This window comes from Passer montanus, unplaced genomic scaffold (genome assembly GCF_014805655.1).
Source record: "Passer montanus isolate IOZ18808 unplaced genomic scaffold, ASM1480565v1 scaffold45, whole genome shotgun sequence".
In the NCBI taxonomy this organism is placed as follows: domain Eukaryota; kingdom Metazoa; phylum Chordata; class Aves; order Passeriformes; family Passeridae; genus Passer; species Passer montanus.
The window spans coordinates 7068281-7093786 of NW_024369373.1; the positions used below are offsets into that span (position 1 = coordinate 7068281).

The following is a 25506-nucleotide window of genomic DNA, read 5'->3' on the forward strand; positions in this document are numbered from 1 at the left end:
ACACATCTCTACAAGGCTGGTAGGTAATGACACAGGGTTTGCAGGAGACAACACCCACCTGGACTGGAGGGTGGAGGTCAGATTGGACACCCTGGGGCAGCTCAGGAGTCATGCTGGTGTCAGGCACTTAGGCAACTGAATTCTGCCCCAAAGCAGAATTCTGCATTTAGATGGCTGGCCCATGGGGCTGGCCCTGGAGGGCCTGCAGCAGGTGAGGTTGGATTGCTGGTTGTTGATTTCCATCAGGAGGGCAGTGTTTAACTGCTCCTCTCTCCTCTGGCAGGGCTGCAGGTGCTTTGGTTACTGCTGCACCTGCAAGTGGTCTGCTTGCATTTTATGGCTGGCAGGCATGTCAGTTTGTTTACAAGTTCTGTCAAAAGAAAGGTTTCCAAAAAAGCTGAGATAGCACTTGAATTCTGCAGGTTTTCTGGCACTGCCCTACAAAGCTTGAGCCATTTCAGAGAGAGATGGCAGTGATAATGTTGCAAAGCAATAGTGCTCTCAAGAAACATGCATGTTACCCCATGCTGAATGCCCTTACTCACACTCCAGTTCCTTACTCTGCAGTTTTACACTGGGTATAACAAAATTGTTTTGTTAACGTGAAGCTTAAAATTCAATTTTATTTGAAACCACATCCACTAAAAGTGCTGCAATATTATGGTTAATGTTACATCATGACAGGACTGAGCTAAGGTCACCTGGGTGAAGTAGCTGCATTCTGGTCCTATAAGCTGACATTAAAAAAGTAATTTAAACATTTTAATTATGATTTTCTTTTGTGTGGTACTTGCTATTATACTAATGGCTGAGTCTTGTCCAAAGCTTTTACCTTCACATTACTAATAGGGAATGTCAGCTGCATCTCCGTTTTAGCATGCTTTTGGTGGGAATAGTGTCAGGCATCAGCTGCTAATATGGTATTATTGCATAATCTAAAATAATTTTCATCCTCTTGCTATTAGAAGCAGATTGATTATTTCCCTGACAAAAGTAGAATGGTGGATACAGTTGTTGTGATTTTGAGGAAGTTCTGATCATTTTGTTCTTCATTTCCATATTAATTGCCTCAGAAGCAGATTGGTTATTTCTCTGACAAAAGCAGAATGGTGAAGGATACAACAGATACAGTTGTTGTGATTTTGAGGAAGTTCTGATCACTTTTGTTCTTCATTTCCATATTAATTGCCTGACCAGAATACCAGGGTAAGATGCAGAGCAGTCTGCAAGCTAGTCCCTTGCTTCCCTGATGGAAAAAGGATTGGGAGAATTTGGCAATGGGACTGTAGTATACATTTGGTTAAAGCAAATGTATATAAAACTTCACAGGGTAAAAATGGGTCAAATACCAGAAAACTGAGAACTTGTTTTCAATCCCTGGTAGAGTACCATGCATGGTATGGTATTAATATTTTTGCATTTAGATATGATTCATGCTTGCATGTTTTCAAGCTGTTTACTGCCATTAAAAAGGTCTATTATCTTTATTAAAGCTTTACTTCTATGGCAAAATGGAGTTCAGGTTTAATAACTGTGTTTTCCTGAATTATGCTTTCCCATGTCCCAAAAATGTGTGTTCACAGACTTCTCAGATGTTTTTTGTAGGATGGGTTTGGTGACCTTTCCAAAAGTGACAGTATCATGCTGTATTAATATCTCAGTGTTTTCTGTGTAAACACTGCAGTTTCCTTTGGCAAACCTTTGTCTGCATGTCTGTCTCTGAGATAAATTTCATCAGCTGCAATATCATAACTGCAGTTTGAATTTCTTCTCCCTCTCTTGCCATGAGCAATATAAAATTTTGAACATCATGCAGAATATAAGACTACTGAAAACCTTGGCCAATAATTATAACCATTAAACCCAGGAAGTTTAAAAGCAGTAACTGGACAAGGGTATGGATTGAAAGTATTCAGGAACAGCGCAAACAGAATTCTTCTACATACTTCTTTCTAGTCATCTTTGAAGTATAAATCACTGTGCTGCAGTTGCCTTATCCTGCCATTTGAGCATGAGAACAGAGGTCTGGCACATTCCAGCACCAGCAGCTCACTGGTGATCCTCCCTTGGTGGGTGCTGCACTGGGTGTGCTCAGCTGCTGTGACAAAGAGTGACCTGCCTGTCACTTGCTGGAATTGGAATCTCATAGGCAAGAGCTGGAGCAAGGCAGATGAGCAGGCTCTAAATCTGATATTTTTAAAAAATGATCTGAGGAAAGAAATCCTTTCAGTAAGTGACTGTAATTCTCTGAGTAGGTAAGACAGGTCTCAAAGTGAGGACCTTTTGGGACCTAGCACAGCCCTGCCTGCCAAATCACATCCTTTCAAATTCATTTCAGTGCAAGACATCTTGACATGAACCTAGGATCTTGTTTCAGCAACCCCACTAAATACTTTTGGTAGTAGCATTGCCTCTTAGGGTACACATCAGGTAAAATTGTCAGAACTCCAATGTAATAAGGTGGAAATTGGATTGCTTTTCCTTTTCTAAACACAGTTTTGAAATAAAGCACTTACCAGTCACTGTGCTATAGATATATCCCCTTCTTATGAGGGAAAAAATTAGATATACTGTTTTGGTTCATGTATCTTTAACAAGGCAGTTAATTTCTGTGCTGCTGTCTGTCCTCATGCTGCAGAGCAACCATGAGAGCTGTCATTGCTGATCAATGTCCCTCAGCCCTGCAGCCAAGTGCTTTAATAACCCATCACACTGGCACAATGGAAATATGTCCTTCAGACTCAGATCAATATTTACATAAATTATGTGTCTGCAGCTGATGAGAGTGAACAGAAACATGATCTACATCACTGAAATTGAGACTGTTTTCGAGACTTTTCTGTCCCTTCTTGGTTGTTCTAAAATGGTGTTCTCCAAATTGTCTCTCTTTTATTTCCTTTATGCAGCATGGGGTGTTACATTTTTTCATGTGGTTGCTGTTGAGGCTGAACTTAATAATACCCTTATTTAAGATCACATTCTGTTAAAACTTCAGCACTGGTTTAGTGTCACTTAGTGATGAAAAAAAGGATCAAGTCATTGCAGATTACTGCTATTAAATATTTTTGTGAATGAGGTAGTTCAAGTAATATTTGTAAATTGTTCTTTCATATGAGTATTTTTTTCCACAGGATAAAATAATCCAGACTAAATTCTTTTTCCTGAGATACACTTACTAATACTTGCTTGGGCAGACACTTGGGAATTTCCTAGGCTGCTCTGCTCTGCAGTGGTCTCACAAGTGTACCACTAATGCACAATTTCTCTTCCTCTGTGGTCGAAGTGAGCTTGTAACTTGATAGGCTTAAGAGGCCATTTAGGAGGGTGGGGGAGAAGATAATGGAGCAGTGGAGCAAAGCTGCAGGGACCACATAGGGCAGAAGGCAGGAAAGAGCTGAGCTAAAGTGGATTCTTATGCAAAGGAAGCAGGTGTTGGGAGGCGTGTAAAGGGCAGGCTGAAATCTCACCTGCTTTCATGGTGTGTGGAGGACTGTCACGTACAAAACACAATAACCATGGTCCATTTACTTCTCCTGTGCAGGAGCAACAGGATGGGTTCTTTTCTCACATGCTAGTTTTGACAAACTCTTTAACTCCTTTATCCTAAGATACCCACATATCTGATAAATTTACTTGGTGGGCTCAGAGATGTTGTGAGGGAGGGATTGATGGATGAATGGTCAGATAGATGATGATAATAGGAGCAACAGGATGGGCTTCTTTTCCCAGATGCCAGTTTAGACAAACTCTTTAACTCCTTTATCCTGAGATACCCACATATCTGCTAAATTCACTTGATGGGCTCAGAGATGTTATGAGGGAGGGGTTGATGGATGAATGGTCAGATAGATGATGATAAAATTATATGGAATGTGTCCCTGAGAGGCAAAGTGTGCATTAATGTGACAGTGGGAAGCCCCTGTGCTGGGCAATATCAGCCCAGTGCCTGGCAACATTATTTAGTCCTTTCGGTGTTTATGGAGTTAGAGACAAAGTGTGAATCAGATGAAGGTGTTGGAGTCAAAAGTATCTACACCTTCCCTTCCTTGAGGAAACAAGTGCACTGTAAATAATACTCCATGAAGATCCTTCTCAATTCTAGCCCTGGAATAACTCAGTAAAAAATCCTTACCTTGCCCCGATCAGGCCACTTGTGTAACAAGTGTAATTTCTGTTACTATCAGACAACAATTCATTTTGTCCTCATACATAGACCTGGCAAAGCTGATCAGGTTAGATATTTAGGATGGTAATTTATATAAAATGGCAGGTGATGGTCTAGGGAATTAATTTGTTTTGGTACTGTGGCACTGGCACAGCTGAGGACCAGCTCTGGCCCTGTGCTTGCAGGTCTCACAGGGTAACTCCCCTGCAAGCCCTCAGCACATGATTCAAGTTTCCTTCAGGAGGTTCACCTGAGCTGTGGTGTGTATGAGAAAAGTCTGGTTGATCTGTTTCAGCTTTTGTCAGGCAAGGAATTCAAAGCTGACTTCAAAAAATTCAGTCAGCAGCTCCTGGCACTTCTAACGAAGAACAGTTCAGATCATGTTCTTGGGCACGGTTTTGATTCATGTCTGGCAGGGCAGGTTTCTAGTGAGATGAGGAAATTCTGGATTGTAACATGTAACTGCAAGTTGAAGCACAAAATTCCTTGGTTGCTTTTGACCTGGTGATCTTGTAAACATGTGATTCTTTAAGGGTTTTGCTTTGTGTAATGAAATACATTCTTGAATTACCTTATGTAAAGTTTTTGGCACACGTTTTATTGCTTGTCTGACATACTGTTGCTCTGGGTTCATGACTTCATTTGTCTATAAAAGTTCTATTTATTTTTGCATCTAGTTAATGCTGTGGGGAGTCAAATTTGAACAAGTTTTGGCATCTCCCTTTAATATCCTTCTCATTTGAATGATTGTTCAAGGGCTTCTTTAAATGCTGTCTATGTACTGTGTTTTGGAATTCATGTTTATTTATAGAAGGGATGAAAAAGGATGTGTCTTTTAGAAGTGACACTCTGTATTGCCCCTGTGTTTTAGAATCCAGTATAATTTTAAATGCAAAAGGATACCTTAAAAAAGCAGAAGCAATGAAATGTCTTGGCAGGAAACCACAGAGATTTGGGACTCTGAAGTGCTGCTGGTGCCAGGTGTACCAATGCAACAAACATTTTTATATTCCTTGGAATAAAGCCCTCACCAGTGGCATTTTGTTGCCATTATTTTGGATGATTCTGCAGGATGCTATGTTGTAGGCCAGTCCTGTAGTCATTGTGTTTTCCTGTAACTTGTGTTTTCTCAGTCACTGTCAAAAGCAATTCAGAGTCTGATGCTGACATTAAACTTAAGAAAGGTTAGAACCATTAGTTTTATATGAAATATGTAAAATGGAGGAAAATACATTATCCATGTCTCCAGATTGCTTCCAAATATTTTCAAGTTGTAACATGACAAAAGTATGTTTTCCTTAAAAGTAATTTGTGAACTCTGGGCAGTAGGGTAAGGATCTATCTTGAGGCCTGCAGCACTTGACACATTTCATACTAAAAATTCTATGGGTCTACAAAAAACCAAATAAATGTATCTCCTGTTGTTACTAGTCAGTGTTAAATGTTGAGGTTAATTAGTTAAGTTTGTGACAGGGACAGCATTTTGTTTGGAAATTAATGATTTTGGAGTTTATGTTGTGTTTTGTGGAAGTCCAGCACAACAGTATTTGAATGTGTCTACCTTAGGTTTCCCAGGTTTCTACCCTTTAAAAAAATGAACTTCAAAGCCTTTTTGGTTACCTCTGCTTTGAATAATTTCAGTTGATGAATGTCAACTATTTTTTTCCAGTCACCCAGCATGGGCACCCTGATGGGGGTGTATTTGCCATGCATGCAGAATATCTTCGGGGTTATTCTCTTCCTTCGGCTGACTTGGATGGTGGGAATGGCTGGAGTTCTTCAGTCCTTCCTGATTGTATTGCTGTGCTGCTGTTGTGTAAGTACTTAATACAATAATGCATGTGACAAAACCTCTGTGAAACTACTGGGAAACTTGGGGAGGTGTCATTGTGGGTGCTTGTGTAAAGAAAAGTCAGGTTTAAGCCAGGCACTTTTGCCATGTTCGTAGCTGGAGGATTTTAATTTTTTTTTACTGTTACTTCTAAACTGGCAATCTGTAGTGTAAATACAGTCTTACAAATAGTGTTTGTTCAGCAAATAGCTGTTTTCCATGCCTGCCCCAGGTGTGGGCTGCCTGCTTTGCTGGACCAGCCTTGGCTGGAATGGCAGCTGTGCAGATGGAGGAGCACCTGCATTCCCTTATCTTGCTTTGTCTGCAGACACCCACTGTTGGACCTGATAAAGCAGGGGCCATCTCTCAAACAGAAGTCTCAACAGCTCAGTGATTAAATTCCTGCTGCCCTTGTTTTCTTTTAGATAGTGACAGGCAGAATAAATAGAAATGCTGTATCGTGTATGCAGTGGCAGCTTTATTTTATCAAGAAATAAGTTATGTTTTAAAAAACAAATGTTGTTGACACAATTGCTTCCTTTTCCCTGTTTTCCCCAGACTATGTTGACAACCATATCAATGAGTGCAATTGCCACGAACGGTGTTGTTCCAGGTAAGTGTAGTTAGCAAGTGTCTCAGTTGTGTTACAGGTAAAAAACCCCCAAAACCTAAGTTGCTATAAGCTGTTAATGTGGTTTTATTCTGGAGAAATTTGCATAATCCAGAATACATAGCCTGAATTGATATCTAGTATTTCTTCTTGTTATCAATCAGGCTAAAGATCAATTTATTTGGTTTTTTACCCATGTGCTAGCAAAAATGATACTTCAATTGAACCTTAAAATAGCAGATACACTGTATATAATTCTGTTGTATTATTTTTGTGAATGTTTAAACATTTATAGCAATAAATGATAATTTTGCTCTCACTTTTCTTGTTTCACAGCTGGTGGCTCCTATTTCATGATCTCTAGGTCATTGGGCCCAGAGTTTGGTGGAGCTGTAGGGCTGTGTTTTTATTTGGGAACAACATTTGCAGGAGCCATGTATATCCTTGGTGCCATTGAGATTTTACTGGTGAGTAGTACCAGAGTAATTCTGCTATAAAGACAAATAAGATATAGAAAGTGACCCAGTATACTTGTCCCATATTTGCATACACATTTACTGGAAGAGACTGGAAGGTCTCCAGTTCCTTGGTGTCCAGTTCTTTACGTCTAGTGCTTCCCTTTGGAAGCTGCACACTCTGAGTGTGCAGACTGGGAGCTCTTCTGACAAAACAGATGAAAGTGTGGCTTAACCCAAGACTCATGCTCATGTTTGTAAAGGTGGCTCAGTTGTACTGCTGGCACAGAAAGGGCTGTTATCTCTTATTTTTCCTGTAAAAGATTCCCAGTGAAGAGCACGCTGCAGAATGCAAAGTGATTTACTTTTCTAATACAGGTACACAATCCCAGAGTTCTGTGCTGGTGTTCTTCCAGCTCACTTTTGCTTTCTTTTGTTTCAGACATATATTGTGCCACAAGCAGCAATTTTTCATCCCTCTGGTGCCCACGATGCATCCAGTGCCATGCTGAACAACATGAGGGTCTATGGCACTGTGTTCCTCATCCTGATGGCAGTGGTGGTGTTTGTAGGTGTGAAGTATGTGAACAAATTTGCTTCCCTCTTCCTGGCCTGTGTAGTGATATCCATCCTGTCCATTTATGCTGGAGCTATCAAGTCCATCTTTGATCCACCTGAGTTTCCGTGAGTAATGTTCCTGGATGGGGCTTGTAGCTTTGCCTGTGGGTCTGGAATTTGGGCTGTAATGTAGGTTGCTTAAAGCTTGTGCCTGATACATTGTTGAAGCTCCTTTTTTTGAGAATTACTTCCAATATTTTTAGCTGTGTATAATGACAGTGTGCAGACCTTATGGAACTGAAGTTTATTGGGTTAAAATGAACATGTTATTACATTTTTTAAACTGTTTTGGTAGAAGGAAGTCTCGTGGTGAGGCTGATGGAGGCTGATGCTGCTCTGTTTCCTGCAAAGCCAATCCAGTCTCTTGGCCTGCAGCTGCTGGGATATGAGTGATGGTGTTGCTGGGTTATTTTGAGTTCTCAGGGAGCAGTTTGGCAAGTCCCTTTTCCCCAGGCCAGTCAGACACCACACGCTGCCCTTGTGGCTGGAAATTCATGGTGTGATCAAATCCTTGCTGAGGAACAGGCACCTCTTGGGAGTGTGATGTGGGGCTGTGTGAGGCTCCACAAAAGCTTTCCCTGCTCTGTGAGGAAATTTCCCTGCCCTGGACCCAGCAGGAGCTCCTTGGCAATTTGGCAGCTAAACAGGGAATCAGCTTCTTGAAGTGGGAGCTGGAGCAGCAGTAATGTGGATGTATGTGTTTTACCAGGAATGCAAACTGTGTTTTCTGATACTACTGACAAGAGATGAATGGAATGGGAATAGGGCAGTTGGATCTGCATAATTATTCACATCTTAAAATGCTTTGACCATAACTAAGTACTTGCAGCCCTCAAGTGTTCCCTTTGGATATTTAAGGCCCAGTGATTATAGTGTTTTACAACAGTGAAGGTTTACAGCAGTAAAAGTAAAACAATGTCTCTACATTCCCCTCATTATCTCTTAGATTGTTCTTGAATGTTTTCCCTATCTTTCTTCTTGGAGTGTAATCCTTTTATTTTTTTTTTCCTGAAGTAACAAGATAGTGTATTTACTTTTAATTTTGTAGGGGAAGGCTTGGACGTTACAGTTCACAGGCTTGCAAACTGTGCAAAAACAGCCCTGTGTTTTCCATTTTCCTGTCTTCGGTGATCAATAGGACCTGTGAAACAATGAAAATGGAATTAAAAATTAAATAAAATTAAAATGAAAAAAAGCTTTATTTTCCTGTGGGTGTTTTCTGACAGTGGGAAAAAAAGCTGAATGAACTTTTAGGAGAAGGAAGATGTTACATTACATCACTGTCTGGTGGAATTGTCTTCAGACAAGTGGATTAAAAATTCGCCAGTGCTGAAATAAATGATGTTTGTGGTTAGATGAAACACAACAGGCAGTGGAGGATTTTAGCAATTAAGGACAGTATCTGCTGACAAGAAGAACCTTTGCTTATTGTGATTTTAAAATATGTTCTTAATTCTGAATCTAAAATGGCTATATTGCAATCCAAGTGTTGCAATATAGAAACTGGGCTAATGAGATTCCAAATATCTTTAGATATTCTAAGTATCTAGTAATTTGAATTCTAGTACTCTTTACATTTCTTCCACTTCAGTAGTTCTGTTTAATAAAATAAAAGAAACCAATGCCAAACAACAAAAAAACCCCAAAAGTTGTCCCAACTGTTCCCTTTTATTGTTTAACATAAATCAATCAAATTCCATAAATCTAAAAAGTGGCTTTATATTTCTGGCCCTTAAAGGGAACAGATACAGTGTTTGTCATGCTACAGCCTTCCTTTTGAAGGTGAGAAATGGTGTAGCACAGTAGAGCCACTGGAAGTTTCCACATGATATAAAAGAATAAGTATGGGTAAGCCTGTATTTCATTTTCCCATTAACATCCAGTAACTCTGGTGTTCTTGTTTCCCTTCCAGGATTTGCATGTTGGGCAACAGGACTCTGTCAAGAGATCAGTTTGATGTTTGTGCCAAAACTGTAGTTAAGGATAACGTGACTGTGGCCTCCAAGCTTTGGGAACTCTTCTGCCACAGCACAAACCTGACCACCGAACACTGTGATGAATATTTCCTAATGAACAATGTCTCGGAGATAGCAGGAATCCCAGGAGCTGCTAGTGGCATTTTAATAGGTATGGTAGAACCTTTTGTTTTCCCTTAAAGAGGTGGCATGCTGAGCAGCTGAAATGGGTCAAACTCTTCCCTGCTGGTTAAGGAAAAAGGAATGAAGAAATGTAATTACAGTGAAGAAAACAATCTTCAATAAAGTCTTATAACCTTTAAAAACAGGAAATGGAACTTTTATCCTGATACAGTACTTGTCTCCTGAAAATTGATTAAGTTTCCCTTGTTCATCTCATAATTTCAGCATGAAGTCAGCTGTAATTTTAAATTATATTAACATGAATAAGTTATTAAAATTTTTCAGAACTCTGTAGTGACAGCTCTCTTCTTTAGAAAGGTTAAGATTTTGCCCTGAAAGATAAAAGTACTTGTATAGAAATAGTATGTCTCCTTCTTTGCCCACTCCTGAATAAAGTATAATTGAAAAGTGTTCATTATTGAAATGAGCACCAGAGAGCAGGTGAAATGAACACCAGACTGCCAAAGAGTCCAATTTCTACAGAAACCAGCAGACTAATTTCTAAGATTACAAGAAGAATCAGCATTTTTTTAGTGAAATTTCAAATGCCAAACATATAATTCTGTAATTCTTCCACTGACTGAAGAACAAACCCATTTCTGTATAGAAAACCTAGAAAACTGGTTGATATTGCTCTGAGCTGCTGTGTCGTGTGGTGGCTCATAAAAATATTCAGTCTATTTCCTTGGGTTGAAGTAGGTATGAGGTTAAAAGAATATTTAGTAATAATAAAGTTTAAGTTGCTTAGATTTCTGTAGACTATTGATACATATTTGTGGTTTTCCTGCTTTGATCACTGAATTGTAAATACATTTGTAAACCCATTATAACGAGAACAGGTTTGAACTGAAACATGCTTTTCTTTTCTGTGGTCTGTTAATAACCTTGAAGATAACTTATGGAGCAATTATTTGGAGAAAGGAGAGATCCTGGAGAGAGCACATCAGCCCTCTGTGGATGTGGCAGGCCAGAAGAACAACCTGCACCTGTACGTGCTCTCAGATATCACCACGTCGTTCATGGTGCTGGTTGGCATCTTCTTCCCTTCAGTGACTGGTGAGATGCTGCCATGAGGGGGCTGCTGGGGCTCTGAGCTTCCTCCTGCCCTGTGATCTTACCAAAATGTGCTTTCAGGTATCATGGCTGGTTCAAACAGATCAGGGGACCTCAAAGATGCACAGAAGTCCATCCCTGTTGGAACCATTCTTGCCATTGTCACCACGTCACTAGTCTGTATCCTTTTCAAATTACTGGACTGCTGGGACATCGCATCTGATTTCTGGAACTGCTTTCAGCTCACCAAATTGTCAGTGCAAGTATGATTGGCCAGTGGGGGAAAAACCCCCAAAACAACAGAACATTAATCCTAGAGCTGAAAGAATTCTAGTTATTATCCCATTACTTTCCATCCCCTTTTTTGTGATAGTTTCTTTTCTTTTGCATTCCCATTGCTGTTCTTTGCTACACAGTGATCTCTAGCTTTTCATGCTGCTGGTGTACTTGGAGATTTTTTTTAAGGTTTCAGTGAAACGTTAAGATGAGACGAGACTTTAATAGGAGAGTTCATAAATTTCAGTTCCTTTTCTAAAACAAAAAAGCCTTTTCTTTTGAGTGACTTTAAGGAATATAGGTTTCCTTGAACATTTTAGAACAACTGGAGTCAGAAATTAAACGGTGTTTCCAAGTGTTTTTTCAGCTCCTCAGTAGCTTTTCTTAGGAAAGACTGTCTTCATCTCTGCTCTCCTGCTCAAGAAGAGATGAGCCAAGATCCTTCAGCTTTATCTAGCTCTTGGTGTCCGAAGAGACAATTTATCAACATAGAAAACTAAAAAGAATAAGTCAAAAGAGTTTACTGATCAGTTTCACCAAAGGGCAGCTGGCTGTGACGGTGACTCTCCTGGAAATTCTGCTGTTTCATTCCTGTTTTTTTGCCAAAGCTTGCCAAGCTGTAAATCAGGATGCAGCTTGCTTGTCCCAGCTCTTTAGGAGTGCAGCATTTCCTTGCTGTCACTTTGGGAACTGACCCTGTACCAAGAAGTCAGCATTTCCTGTGGATGTAATAAATATTAAAAGAGGTCCCAGCCTTAGCCCCCAGCTCTGCTGGCAGCTCTGGCCTCACCCAGTGGGTGACTGGATGTGTGTCCCTGTTCGTGCCACACCAGGGTGACACTGTCACTTTCAGGAGCAACGTTTTGCCTTTGATTGTAGTTTGTAACTTATAATTGCATTTCAGGGGTAGAAATCAAGATTTAACCATTTGTGTGAACTTAATTCAGAACATCAAAAACTTTACTGGAATGCCAGATCCAAAAAGCTTGAGATATTTTGTACTCCCCAATGCAGAAGCAGTACAGTTAATAACAAACCTGATAGCCAAAGACTTATTGGTGATGTGAATGCCAGCAGAGATTAAAAAAAAAGAATGTGCAAGGTAATGGTTTGCTGTATGTTCAAAATATCAGACACAGGAGATGGAGAAAGAAAAGAAAGATTTTAATGTCAGCTTCTGTATTAGTAGAAGACTAAATTGACATTTTAATATAAAAATGGTTCATTTGATTTTTTCTCTTTTATCATAGCATTTAAACCAGTCCTTTTAAGAACTAAAACTTATAAGAAGCTTTCTCTGTACCATTAGGAGATGCATGTGAGCAGTGAGACATTAATTTCCTTGCCAGCTTTACCACGTACTTGTGGAGAAGCTGGAGTGCAAGTGCCACAGGATGGAGGCACATACTGTCCTTTCCACAGTACTTTCATCTGCCATGTCTAAATAAATTTACTTCCTTAGCACACTCTGTTCTCCAGACTTCAGTTGTGTGTTATTATTTGGAGCCTGCATAGAAGGTGTTGTCCTGAGAGATAAGTAAGTGTTACTGCTTTAATGCTCTCCTTTGTTTTACTTTTTTTTTGCAGTGTAGGTGTGTTCTTGCCTGTTTTCTCTGTGTGCCCCACTCCGCTTCTTGTTGTTTTTTTCTTGTTAATTTTTTAAAAAATTTTTTTACTTCTGGGTGCCTTTTAAACCATATTTGTATGTAAATTGTAAGCATAGTTTTTGGAATCTTCTTGTATTCTATTTGATATTTTCTGACATGGCACCCTTAGATTTTCCATCTTGTGTCTTAGTTCTTGCATCTTTTTGTAATTGTAAAATATAATTAGTGATATGTTGTGATATGTTATGATAATAATGCAATAATTTTAAAATATGTATAATGAAAACAAATGTTGACATCAAGCTGCAGACACTTCCAATCTGTATATCAGAACTAACTGAGATTATTTGCTACTTTTTGCGTTCTCTAGTTAAGAAAATAATATAGTATTATTAATAATACAGTACAACATACTAAAAATATGGCATTATTAATAACAGTATTTAAATGACATGCTAAAAGTGACCTGAAAACGCCAAAGATGAGTGTCAAAATAGTCCTTAGAGTACGAATGCCTGAGTATGTTCCATATGAGTGCCTGAGTATGTCCCTGATGAGTGCCTGGGCGTGTCCGTGCCCGCAGGTTCGGCGACGCGGTGAACAAGAACCTGGTGGTGGGCACGCTGTCCTGGCCCTCGCCCTGGGTCATCGTCATCGGCTCCTTCTTCTCCACCTGTGGGGCAGGGCTGCAGAGCCTCACCGGGGCGCCCCGGCTGCTGCAGGCCATCGCCAAGGACAACATCATCCCTTTCCTCTGGGTTTGTACCTTGCAAAGCCTTGCTGCTCGTGCTGCCTCACCAGCTGCCTGGCTTCATGCCCTTAAAATCAGATTTATTCTCCCCACTTTGCCCAGCGCTGAAGTGAGGGGCAGTATTTTTAATTTTGATGGGGTTTTTTCTTTTGTTGAAAACAAAGAATACTTTGAAGGATTTTTAACTAGTCTCGTGGGGTAAATTTATCTAGAAGTTGAACATCTAATTCTGTAAAGCATGGCAAGCCATTAGGATAATTTGACTCCTTGCTCTAGAGAAGGAAGTATTACTTCCTTCCTTGCTAGTAGGAGAATTACTGTTGATTTTAAAACATGTAATTTCCTTTTTTCCCCTTACAACCTTATGAAATACCAGGAAGATAAGCTTAATGTTTCTGTTTCTTCAGATCTTTGGTCATGGAAAAGCGAATGGTGAACCGACCTGGGCTCTTCTGCTAACAGCCTTAATTGCTGAGCTGGGAATCCTTATTGCTTCACTTGACATGGTGGCTCCAATTCTCTCAATGTAAGAAACAGCCTGGTTGCTGTCTTGGGGGGGAATAGAAGTACTCTTGACTTTTGCTGGTTTGGTTGTCTTTCAGAACTATATCTTAAACCAGTAAAGCAAATTCCCAGAGCCTGAGTTCCACTTCTGTAATTTCTATGAATGCTCTGACTTCAGGCTCTATATATAAATCTATTTGTTTCTGCTCTGGAGTATTCTGTGGATAAACAAGTTTTTATTATGTTTTTATTTGGTTTGAAAAAACATTCTAATCACAGAACAATGCTAGCATTATGTTGTGAACAGATCTAACTTGATCCAATTAAAAAATTGTTCTAGCTACTTTATGCTGATAGTTCAGGCTAATAAAAATCAGAGGGGTAGGGGTACAGGGCATGGAACAGGGCAATGGGGTTTTGACTTGAAATCAATCATGTAATCGTAATACATGCCAGGATCTATAAATGTGCATGCTAAAAGGTTTTGCACTTCTGTTCTGCAGGTTTTTCTTGATGTGTTACCTCTTTGTTAATCTTGCATGTGCAGTCCAGACGCTTCTGCGAACCCCGAACTGGAGGCCCCGCTTTAAATACTACCACTGGTGAGTGGAGGGCTGGCACCTCACTGAGCCTGCAATCTGCACCTGGGAACCTTCTCCAGGAGGGCAGGGAGTAGCTTTTATTGCTCTGGGTAGCAGTTGTATGCAGGAGCCAGACTCAGATATGTCATGGCACAAGAGTTTCATTTTAACAGCAGGATACTGAAACTGGTGGATTGGGGAGATCCTTTGGAGGCTTTGCTTTCACTGCCAGTTCAGCACAGACAGTTTAAGGAAAAAAGAGCAAGAATGTAATTGACTTGTTTTTTAAGCTTTTCTCCCCATGACTTATTAATACCTTTGCTTTTTGTTTTAGGGCCCTCTCATTCTTAGGCATGAGTATTTGCCTGGCACTGATGTTCATTTCATCGTGGTATTATGCTTTGGTAGCTATGCTTATTGCAGGCATGATTTACAAGTACATTGAATACCAAGGGTAAGTATTACCTGGATAAGAAAGGGTAAGAGGGAGGCTGGAACTCTGTAATGAATTATCTCTAGAGTCTTCACATTTGGAAAAAGAACTGTCCAGAGATGATTTGGAGGGCTTTCCTTATTAGTTAATTTTTGTTCTCATTATTTTACTGTGTCACTCCTAAGCAAAAGCCTCTGAAATACTTTGTTTTTAGCCTCTAAAGGTGTTAGGTGAAACATTAATCACAGGAAGCAGAAAGCTGGTTGGGATCTATCTGCTGTGTACTGCACATGATTACTTCAGGTCCAGAACACCTGATGCCAACCATTGTATTTCAATTTATCTGGTGCAAAAGTCTGTCTAGAACAGTTCTTGAAAAGTTGAATTGGCTGCTTGGGTTGCTGGAGATCAACGTTGGATGGAGTCAGGCTGTAGTGTGGCTTTCTAACTTAATTTGGTCCATTAACTAAATTGGGTGTTGAAATGCCAGATGTTTATATATGCTTGGGAAGCCTTCTCTGTGGTGTTAATTACAAATTAAGCCCAGAATGGTGGTTCATCATATATATTTTACTGAAACGTTTCACTTTTCTTATGTGACCTGTGATATCTCAGACGTTCACGCACAAATTATAAATGTAGATGGCATACATGTCATGTTATTAAAGTCACTGTAAGGTGCTCAGATCTCTATAATCTGATGTAAGTGTGCAGGGGAGTGCTCCTGGAGCCATGTGTTGGCTGAAGTGTTTGTTTTTCACAGTGCAGAGAAGGAGTGGGGTGATGGCATCCGGGGCCTGTCGCTCAGCGCAGCCAGATACGCCTTGCTCAGGCTGGAGGAGGGCCCTCCACACACCAAGAACTGGAGGTACTCACCCTGCACTGGTGAAATGGCTGGCATGGTTATCTGCTTACACTCAAGGAATTAAACTGGACTCTAAACAAGATGTGTGAATGAGTTTAAATGCCCAGGATATTTAAAAAAGTGTTGAGTTTGCAGTAAGCTGTGCTGTCACTGCCAAGCTGTCACTCTGTGGACCCTGTGTGGGCAGACCTTTAGTGACCTTTGGATCTTTAACTGGACTCCAAATTGGTGAATTCAGAAGTGGAACCTGGGCAAACTGGAGGTCTGTGAGTATAGAGGTGTAGAGGCCAGGAAATGAGCAGTGGCCAGCATTCTTCCTTCTGATGTCATCCCTTCTTGGTGTTGAAAACAGAGTGGGCAAGAACACTCTCCTTGGTTGGGCATTGCACAACCCTTGGGCTCTGAACAAGAGCAGTAGGAATCTATCAAAGACAGAGTTTTATAAATCTTTTTATACTTGCTCAGCCAGACAGGCAGCAACTCGATTGATTGTGTAGCGATACCTTAAGGAGCAGCAGGCAGGTGGGATCTGTGTTTAGATGGAAATATTTGTGTTTTCCATGTGCCAAGTTTCTGGAGACAGAATACAGATATTTTCTTGGCACAAGTATCCAGAAAGATCTGGGAGAACAGCCCTACAGTATGAACACTATGTGGGCTCCAATAGTACTTAAAAGAGCCTTGAAAAGCATGCCTGTAAATAAAACACTAATGCAAGCCTCTCAAGCTGAGTATATCAGCAGGTTTTATTACTCTCAGCGCAATGCAGCAGCAGAATTCCCGCAGTTTCACATCTACTTTTAACCAAGAGAAACAAAATATTAAGTAAAACCCCTCAAATGTGTGAGACACAGAATGTTTCAGAGTTAATAATACTCAAGTACAGTATAAGTGATAAGAGGCAGTTTTTTACATCTGTTATTGTTAAAACTTTAGTTTAAAAATACATTGTCTTTTTTATTTTCTCCAGGCCTCAGTTGCTGGTGCTTCTGAAACTTGATGAAGATTTGCACGTAAAATACCCTAGGCTGTTAACATTTGCATCCCAGCTGAAAGCTGGTAAAGGTTTGACTATCATAGGATCAGTCATCCAAGGGAATTTCTTGGAAACTTACGGAGAAGCCCAGGCTGCTGAGCAGGTCAGTGTCCTAAATCCTGAAGTAGAAAGGCATGAGTGGGCAGGTCATGCAAAATTTTGTTTCGTAATCATACATGGGAAAAGGCATCTTAATAAGGTTTCCATGAGACACAGAACAAGTTCAGCAGTGCTGCAGCTGTTCAGTAAGGGACTTGCACACGTTTCAGCTGCCAGTTGTGCCTTTGGGAATGCAGATCAATGCTCACCATTGTAAACAGCCTTACTGCATAAAACTGCCTTCATTTATAGGAAGTAATGACTGTAGAAGTTTCTGTATGCTGCTTAATGGAGGCAAGAGGACTATTTAGTTTTCTGAATATTCCAAGTAAAAGTTTTTTATGGAAGGAGTGATAAAGTACTGGAATGGTCTACCTGGGGAGGTGGTGGAGTCACCATCCCTGGATGTATTTAAGAAAAGATTGGATGTGGCAGTGGGTGCTGTGGTTTAGTTGAGCTGGTGTTAGGGCATGGGTTGGACTTGGTGATCTTAAAGGTCTGTTCCAACCTAGTGATTCTGTGATTTCAGTAACTGTTAAACTTAGCAAATGTGTTCTTTTTCAGTGTGTTGATAAATTTATTGCAAAAAGCATTGAAGGATTGTCCTGAAATTTTAAAAATAAATTGCTTAATCTCCCTCATTGTGTACACATGACATCATAGCCCTGTTTACATCTGTATAGCATCAGGATATTTGCTTTCTTCCCCAGAGACTTTTTCTGTAGGAAAATTGTTACAAAAGGAAAATTAATTAATTAAACTGTTGATGAAGTTTATTTAGTTTTTAAACCAATAAAAGCTATACTTGCTGGTGTGTGGGATTTGGTGCTTATATTTGTAAATTTAATATAACACAGCATATTATATGGCAATCTGAAACTGGAAATGCAAATGAAGTCAATTGGCCTTGGGTTTAAAAAGGTGAGTGTTACAGGATTAGAAAATGGGAAGTAAAATAGTAACACAGATATCACTATCTACTACTATGAATAAGAGATGATACCACAAACCAAAAAATCCTTACTTTAATCTGTTTGAAATGCTGATGTTTGGAAAGAAACTGTGTTTTAAGCAAGGGGGTGTTTTGTCTTTTGTGTTATAAAGGAAATATGATGACCAGAACATTGCTTATTGTAATATGCTTTACCTATGGACATGTGAACCAGGAATTTACATTGTAATCTCATGACAAAGAAGTATTTTGTCTATAAAGGAGTTCCTTTTGGAAAGGAAAACTGAGATTTTTTTCCTTATCTGTCTTCCAGACTATTAAGAATATGATGGAAATTGAGAAGGTGAAAGGATTTTGTCAAGTAGTTGTAGCCAATAAAGTTCGAGAAGGAATTGCTCACTTGATCCAGTCCTGTGGACTTGGTGGCATGAAGCACAACACTGTGGTTTTGGGGTGGCCCTATGGCTGGAGACAGAGTGAAGATCCAAGGTCTTGGAAGACATTTATAGGTGAGCTTTAAAGGTTTGGTGTGATCAGACTTTGTGAACAGAAATGTTTACTGCATGGGATTTTAACAGAATCCTTGTAAGATTGGTTTTGAGTTTGTCTTTTTTTCCAGTATTGATGGAGAAGCAGGTATTTTCTCACAAAACTGCTCTGTTTGAAATACTAGTTCCTTTAGGTAAAAGACCTAAGAAAGTTCTTCAAAGATTAATCTAGCAGTTAAAACTCATGTGTCTAATGAATGCTTAAAAATTATGGGCTTTAGACATGCTGGTTTTGTGGCAAACTATAGTTTGTTTGCTAGATAATCCCTGTTTTGTCAGTGGTTCTATCCTATCCTTCCCTAGTGGATAACTCTCTCCTTGCTTCTATTTCTCTCCTTCTACTGTGATCCAGTTACTTAATCAAATCAGAACAGAGCAGATGCTGTCTCCTCATACTTGGCTTTGAAGGTTGCTGCTTTGCTTTCCAGTGTGAAATAAGTCTTGTGTTCCTGTGAGTCTTTTTTTCCTGGCTTTGTCACTTGGACTGACCTGTCTGTGCAAGCCTTGCTGTACATACTTTTCTTTATTTAAGTGATGACTTTATGGTTTGCTGACACTTGCTCAGTGAGTGGCATTTTTCTAACCATAAATGACTCTTGCAGAATTGGGAGTAACTGTGTTCTTCCCCTCCTGGGCAGGTACTGTTCGCTGCACAACTGCAGCTCATCTGGCTCTGCTGGTTCCCAAAAATGTCTCTTTCTACCCCAGCAACCATGAGCGTTACAACGAAGGCAACATTGATGTGTGGTGGATTGTGCATGATGGAGGCATGTTGATGTTGCTTCCTTTTCTTCTCAAACAGCACAAAGTAAGCAGCTACACAGAGAATGTTCCCCACTTATTTCTGCATTCTTTAGTTTAAAGAAACATGGTTCAGTTGTAGAGCCTGGATTGATAAATGAGAGTGGACATGTTGCTAAGTTTCTGTTTTGTAGAGCAAGGTATTGTTGGTTCAGATAACTGAGAGTTGGTGTTCCCTCACCAGGTTTGGAGAAAATGCAAAATGAGAATTTTTACTGTTGCTCAGATGGATGATAACAGCATCCAGATGAAGAAAGATTTGGCTACTTTCCTCTATCAGCTCCGAATAGAGGCAGAGGTAGAAGTGGTAGAAATGGTAAGGGAATTGAGCCCATTTTTCACTTTATTTTACAGGGGGTGATGTATGGTTGTGACTTGATTACAAACACAATATTTGTTCTTATTTCTGCAGCACAATAGTGATATCTCAGCATATACTTATGAGAGAACTCTTATGATGGAGCAGAGATCTCAGATGCTGAGGCAAATGAGGCTGACAAAAACTGAGAGGGAAAGGGAGGTATGTCATTTGTGGTTGTTCTTTATGGGCTCCTGAGGGGGATGACACAAAGTGCCTTCCTAGCAGTGTGTTATGTAGCTGCTGCTTAAATTTAACTCCTGTGCTCTAAAGATGTAAGGAAATACTTTTAGTGTAGCTTTTTTGTTTCCCAAAATTGCATGTAGTTCTTGTTTTTTTCTTTATATGGGATATCCGGTATTTGTCTCAATTTATAGCATATCCTGTTTTCCTACTGAAGATGTCTTTCTAGTTTGGACTTATAGGACATGTGACTGTGATGTCTATGACATGTAGCTATGAAAGATGATCCATCTTCTCTGCATGTGTTTGTTAAGCTTTTTTTGTTTTAGTTGTCAAAACTAAAAAACTTTTTTTTTGGGCTGGTCTTGTCTGTTGTTTCTGACCATGTGATGACGTGAGCTGACATTTTTTCTAGTATAAATACAGGCTTCTGTCAGTCCAAATTCTGCTTGGCTTACACCCATCAAAACTGTTAAAAGTCAGTTTGATATATAAGACTTTTGGCTAGGGCAGATGCCTGGTATCAGAACTCTCCTGAAGGCTAAATTGAGTGAGCAAAATAAAAGACACAATGGAACAAAATGCCTATAATTATTTAAAGAGCACCAGAGAGTGTAAAATAAAATCTCTGAGTTCACCTTGTCACTCGTGTGCCCTCCAGGCTCAGCTCGTCAAGGACAGACATTCAATAGCACGTCTGGAGAGCCTCTACTCAGATGAGGAAGATGAGGGAGACCCTGTTCCTGAGAATATCCAGATGACCTGGACAAAAGAGAAATGTGACGCTGAGAAGCGGAACCGAGGCAGTGCTGTGGGGAGCTTTAGAGATCTCATCAGCATTAAGCCGTGAGTCTTGTCTAAGTCTACACTTTGCATCTCTTGAAGCTCTACATGTGCTGTGCTTTTAATTATCTTTTGTTTCCTAATCCTTGGTTTGGACTTGTGCTATAAACATTGAGACCTGGCTATGAGTGAAAAGACAGCAGCCTCCTCAGAAACCTCTAACACATCCCTCAATATTTCACTTGGTGTAGCCAAATGCTAAATTGGAGGTGTTAAATCCTGTGACAACTTCCCTACTGTCTCCCAAATCCCTCAATAAAACACACTGATAATTTCACTGATCTAATCAGAATTCAAAAGATGATAATTTCACTGTCTAGTGTGTAGTGTGGATGTTTAACCCATAAAGGAAGAAGCTGTGGAGATGGTGATGAATGACTTGGAGCAGCATCTGTGTGTGATAAACCCTCTGAGACTTGCTGCTGCAGGAGCACTGGCATGTAACAGCAGCTGGGTACTGCCACTGAAGAGTGAGAAGTAAAGGTCTATTTTGGCTTTGTGTAAAACTGTGTGAATCTCCTGTGACTTCTTTGATGTCCTGCATCTTACATGAAGAGCTCAGTCAGTTCTGCATACTTGGCAAAGTTCCAGATTTTTTTCCTCATAAATCAGAATTCAAATCTGTTTTAGAATCATACTGTAGAAATTCTGCTGAATTTGGTGTTAACTACCTGTACTTTTTCCTCTTCCATGCTTTCAGAGGGTGGGAAATCTTGTAAGTTTGTTATTTAAATTAGAAGTACATTAAGATGGTTGAGAGGAAAGACTTAATTTTCTTAGATAAAAACAGGAAAACTGTGTGTACTGATAGAAAAAAAGGCACTAGAGTTGAGCAGTCTTAGCAATGTTTTAAAGGGAGCAGGATTAGCTACTTAAGCTAAGTATCATTATAAGTAGGATGTAACAAACTACAAGAGTTGTCCTGATGAGAACTAAGGATAGAAAACAATTCCAGTCTGAACCTATTTTCTGGAGAATGACACAAGCAGGAGGAAACATTACTCATTTAAAGAAGCTCTCATTGCACAACACTGCTAGGATGTTAGTGCTGGCAGTTTCTGGGCACTAAACAAGCCCTTTCTTGTAGCCTACACCTTCAAATCACTGGGGAGATGCCAGTTTTAAATATCACCTTAGAGAAAACCACACGTTTAGCTTTCAGCTTCCTTTCCTAACTATACATAGCTAGCAACTGTTATGTTCCTGCTGCTGTGTTTTTCTCACTTTCTGTAAACACAATCTGGCCTCAGTGTTGTCCCTGGTTTTCTGAAACTGATGTGGTGAAGACAGAGGGTGTCCTTGCTCCAAATTAAATAAGAACATGAAGTAACAGAGAGGTAATTCACAGTGGGTAAATTATTCTGTTAGCATAATAAACATGGTTCTTCCCACCACATCTTCTTTCTGTGCATATAAATTATTTCTTTGCAAATCCGAATATTCAGAAGAGCAGCAAGGCTACTAAAGAGTTTCCCTCATTGTGCAAAGCTGAATCAATGAAAGCACAGATTCATATTTCATTTGTTTCTACTAATACTTATTTTTATTACATTAAAATGAAGACAAAAACTCAAGTGGAAAAGCCTCAAAGTATAAATATATTCTAATATGTAAACTTTGAAAAGTTTATTTATTTCTGTATTCCTTTTTTGTTACCAAAATAATGGTTGATTTCCTGTGAGAAGGAAGCATTCCCAAAGGTTACTTTAGAGTTTTGTTCCTGCATGAATTGATGTTATTTTGTGTTAATATATTCCAAATAATTAATACTTTCATCCCTCTTAGCCTGGATTCTTATGGAGCAGAGGTGTATGAGATTATGCTGCACCTATTTCCCTTTTCTCCCCTAACTTTTGAACTAAATGGCTGCTCAAGTTTGACAGTATGATTGAGATTTAAAGACACCTGGGTAAAAGTGTTTCTTGCAAACAGCCAGGCAGAGGTAAATTAGTGTCTTGAAGAAGAGCTTAACATCCTTATAACCCCCCAGAAAAGCCCCTTGCATCCAGCCTGTTCTGGGCTGCCATCCTGTGTTTCCCCATTAGGTGACTGCAGTCTGTAGTGGCCCAGCCTTTCTCTGGAGGTGCCAACTGCTGTTCAGCACCAGGAGAGAAGTGTGCTCCTGGCCAGTGTGGCTGAGCACCATGGTGCCAGGCTCCTGCTTGGCTCCCAGGGCACTGGGAGAGCTTGGTGCTGGCTCCCAGAGCACTGAGAGAGCTTGGTGCTGGCTCCCAGGGCACTGAGAGAGCTTGGTGCTGGCTCCCAGGGCACTGAGAGAGCTTGGTGCTGGCTCCCAGGGCACTGGGAGAGCTTGGTGCTGGCTCCCAGGGCACTGGGAGAGCTTGGTGCTGCTGGCTCTGGAGAGGTGCCTGTGCTGCAGGTGAGGGCTCCTGGCAGGGCTGCCTGCATGGAAGGCCCTGCAGTCACGACTGTGCCTGGTTGAAGAGCACATCCCCTCCTGCAACTGTGCTGTAGTTTCTTATGCAACACTAAATCATCTTTATCAAGTGTGCTTTTTGAAGAGCAGTGTAACTTCCTAAACTGGACTTGACTCCAGAGATCTTAAAACCAGCGGGCTAGCTGTACCTGAGTAAGTCTGGGAAATGTCTTTTGTATCTTTATCACAAAGTTTGAAGCAAATCAGTGTGTTGAGTTGACATCTAACAGGGTATTTAGGAGATTTGAGTGTGCTTTTAGAGGACCTTTTTAATAATTCAGTGTTCAGAGGCGTGTTTCTAACAGTAAGTCTGAATGTGCTTCTTCTCCAGGAACCAGTCCAATGTCCGAAGGATGCACACAGCAGTGAAGCTCAATGAAGTCATTGTAAATAGATCCCATGATGCCAGACTTGTGCTCCTCAACATGCCTGGTCCTCCAAAGAATACTGATGGAGATGAAAACTGTATCCTTTCAGTCAAGGCCCAGGCCACACCGAAGGTTTTCCTTTAATCTGTTCTCTTGATTTCATTTGGCCACCAGTGCTGTCGAGGTGTAATATGTGATAAAGTTTTCCCTGAATGGAGAATTCTGGCTTGTGGCTGTAAGGTGGTAATTGCTTAAAGGAAAAAGTGCCACAAACTCACAGGATTTTGATCCTTAGAGGGGTATCTGCACTGAGTGAAACCAGAGCTGAGAGCTGTGAGCTGGCCCTGGTCTAACCCCTGTGTATTTTGGTTTTGATGCTTTTTGTCCTTGACTTTACTGAAACAGACATGGAGTTTCTCGAAGTCTTGACTGAGGGTCTGGAGAGGGTACTGCTTGTGAGAGGTGGTGGCCGAGAAGTCATCACCATTTACTCCTGATCTAGAAGCTTCCAGCCCTGGTCTACATTTACCTTCTTGGCCATTACGGACATTCCAGTTTTAAACGGAGAAGAAAAAAAGGTTTTTTGCCTAACTTTCTCCTCATCCAGTCCTGTTCATTGTTTTTCCATTTGCAACATACATATCTTTTGGGATTGCAATATTTGTTACACCATCCAATTAGCAACATAAATTGTGAAGCTGCCCCATTATTCAGTTTCTGCTTTGGTACCCCAGCATTTGTGCATGTAGTTTTAACACTAAACCTATTTTTAGTCAGCACTGCTGTGTGCAGTATTTTTAGTAACTGTATGTAAAGTTAGGACATGAAAGCCAGTTACTGTAAAAAGATTTAAAAAGCTTTTTATATTAGGTTTGGGGAATAGAAGTGCATTATATAGCAGCTAGTTTCTGCTGAAGTTCAGCTATAAAGCATTTTCTAAGAGCACACTGAAGTAAGAGAGGACTTGAAAAAGCTTTCCTTTTCTGGGTTTATTTCCAGAACTAAACTCTCAGTATTGGGTAAGAATTTATACTTTTAATACATTTATTGATAGAGATTTAAATAAATTATGTTGACATAGTTCAAATTATGTATGTAGCTTGCTATAAGTTTTGTTGCTTCTGAGACTTCAGGTTCTGTGAGGCCAGATCCCTATTTATTTTTGTATTTATTTGTCAGAAATATTGGATATGCAGATGCACACTGTTTAGGAGAGCAGAGATCTCACAATAAATTCTGAATCACCAGTGGATTGAAGGACCAGTCCTGTGCAGTTCTTCCATGCTTTAAATTTCTTGCAGACCATCCATCAAAAGTACTTTGGGCATGTTGGAGTCCCGTGTAGAGCCAGGTGCTGAGCTGCACGCACAGCGAGGGGATTGCACTTGCACAGGTACAGGGACCTGCTGCTGCATTGTATGCTTTATGCCCTTAGAGGGAAAAGAAGAAAAAAAAAAAAGAAGACCTATATTAACCATTAAGTCTCTGGAGATTTTATCAAGCCCATTCAATTGTACTTTATGTACAGAACATTCGTATTTTTTCAATAAAATGTTGCATACACTTTGAACCCGCTCTCTGTTCTGTGTGTGGGGTGGGTTGTGCAGAGGAGCCTCTGCCCTGCCCTGGTCCAACACTGGCACTGCTGCCCCTCCAGGTGAGGGCCAAGGGGCTGGGGCTGTGTTGGTGCTCACCCAGATGGCACAAGGGCTGCAAGGGGCAGCTGCCAGCTTGGACTTCAGAGCAGCTGGGTGTGGGTGTGAGGAGTGAAGGCTCTGGGGCACTGCCAGAGCCCCCAGCCACACAGAACTCTGCTATTGTAGAATATTGAACACACACACAAGCTGTACCCCCTCAAGAGTTCTGTGTCTGGGAGAGTGGTGATCCAAACCAGGGGCAGGTGAACTAACATCCCAGGGACCTGGAAAAAAGGAAGGGATTGACACACTTCTGTCCCATGGGCTCTGGCCAGGTGCTGTGCTAGTTCTGCTGTG

General features: G+C 40.4%; 1 protein-coding gene across 7 annotated transcripts in view; it reads left to right on the top strand.

The window, feature by feature from the left end:
• Positions 1 to 25082, top strand: part of SLC12A4 (solute carrier family 12 member 4) — a 47348-nt gene extending 22266 nt beyond the window's left edge. For 5 of the 7 annotated variants that reach the window (XM_039721107.1, XM_039721113.1, XM_039721110.1 and 2 more), the window contains 22 exons: positions 5835 to 5981; positions 6555 to 6609; positions 6943 to 7073; positions 7504 to 7745; positions 9592 to 9806; positions 10709 to 10873; positions 10952 to 11050; positions 12626 to 12683; positions 13337 to 13511; positions 13912 to 14030; positions 14512 to 14610; positions 14924 to 15043; positions 15786 to 15890; positions 16858 to 17026; positions 18288 to 18483; positions 19161 to 19330; positions 19508 to 19639; positions 19736 to 19843; positions 20526 to 20710; positions 21408 to 21422; positions 23476 to 23609; positions 23918 to 25082. In XM_039721107.1, the coding sequence (XP_039577041.1) occupies positions 5835 to 5981; positions 6555 to 6609; positions 6943 to 7073; positions 7504 to 7745; positions 9592 to 9806; positions 10709 to 10873; positions 10952 to 11050; positions 12626 to 12683; positions 13337 to 13511; positions 13912 to 14030; positions 14512 to 14610; positions 14924 to 15043; positions 15786 to 15890; positions 16858 to 17026; positions 18288 to 18483; positions 19161 to 19330; positions 19508 to 19639; positions 19736 to 19843; positions 20526 to 20710; positions 21408 to 21422; positions 23476 to 23609; positions 23918 to 24009 (2931 nt within the window). In that variant the 3' untranslated portion in view covers positions 24010 to 25082. The remainder of the gene's footprint in view (positions 1 to 5834; positions 5982 to 6554; positions 6610 to 6942; positions 7074 to 7503; positions 7746 to 9591; positions 9807 to 10708; positions 10874 to 10951; positions 11051 to 12625; positions 12684 to 13336; positions 13512 to 13911; positions 14031 to 14511; positions 14611 to 14923; positions 15044 to 15785; positions 15891 to 16857; positions 17027 to 18287; positions 18484 to 19160; positions 19331 to 19507; positions 19640 to 19735; positions 19844 to 20525; positions 20711 to 21407; positions 21423 to 23475; positions 23610 to 23917) is intronic. The other 2 variants (XM_039721108.1, XM_039721114.1) reach the window with 1 other exon arrangement.
• The last annotated feature ends 424 nt before the right edge of the window (positions 25083 to 25506 follow it).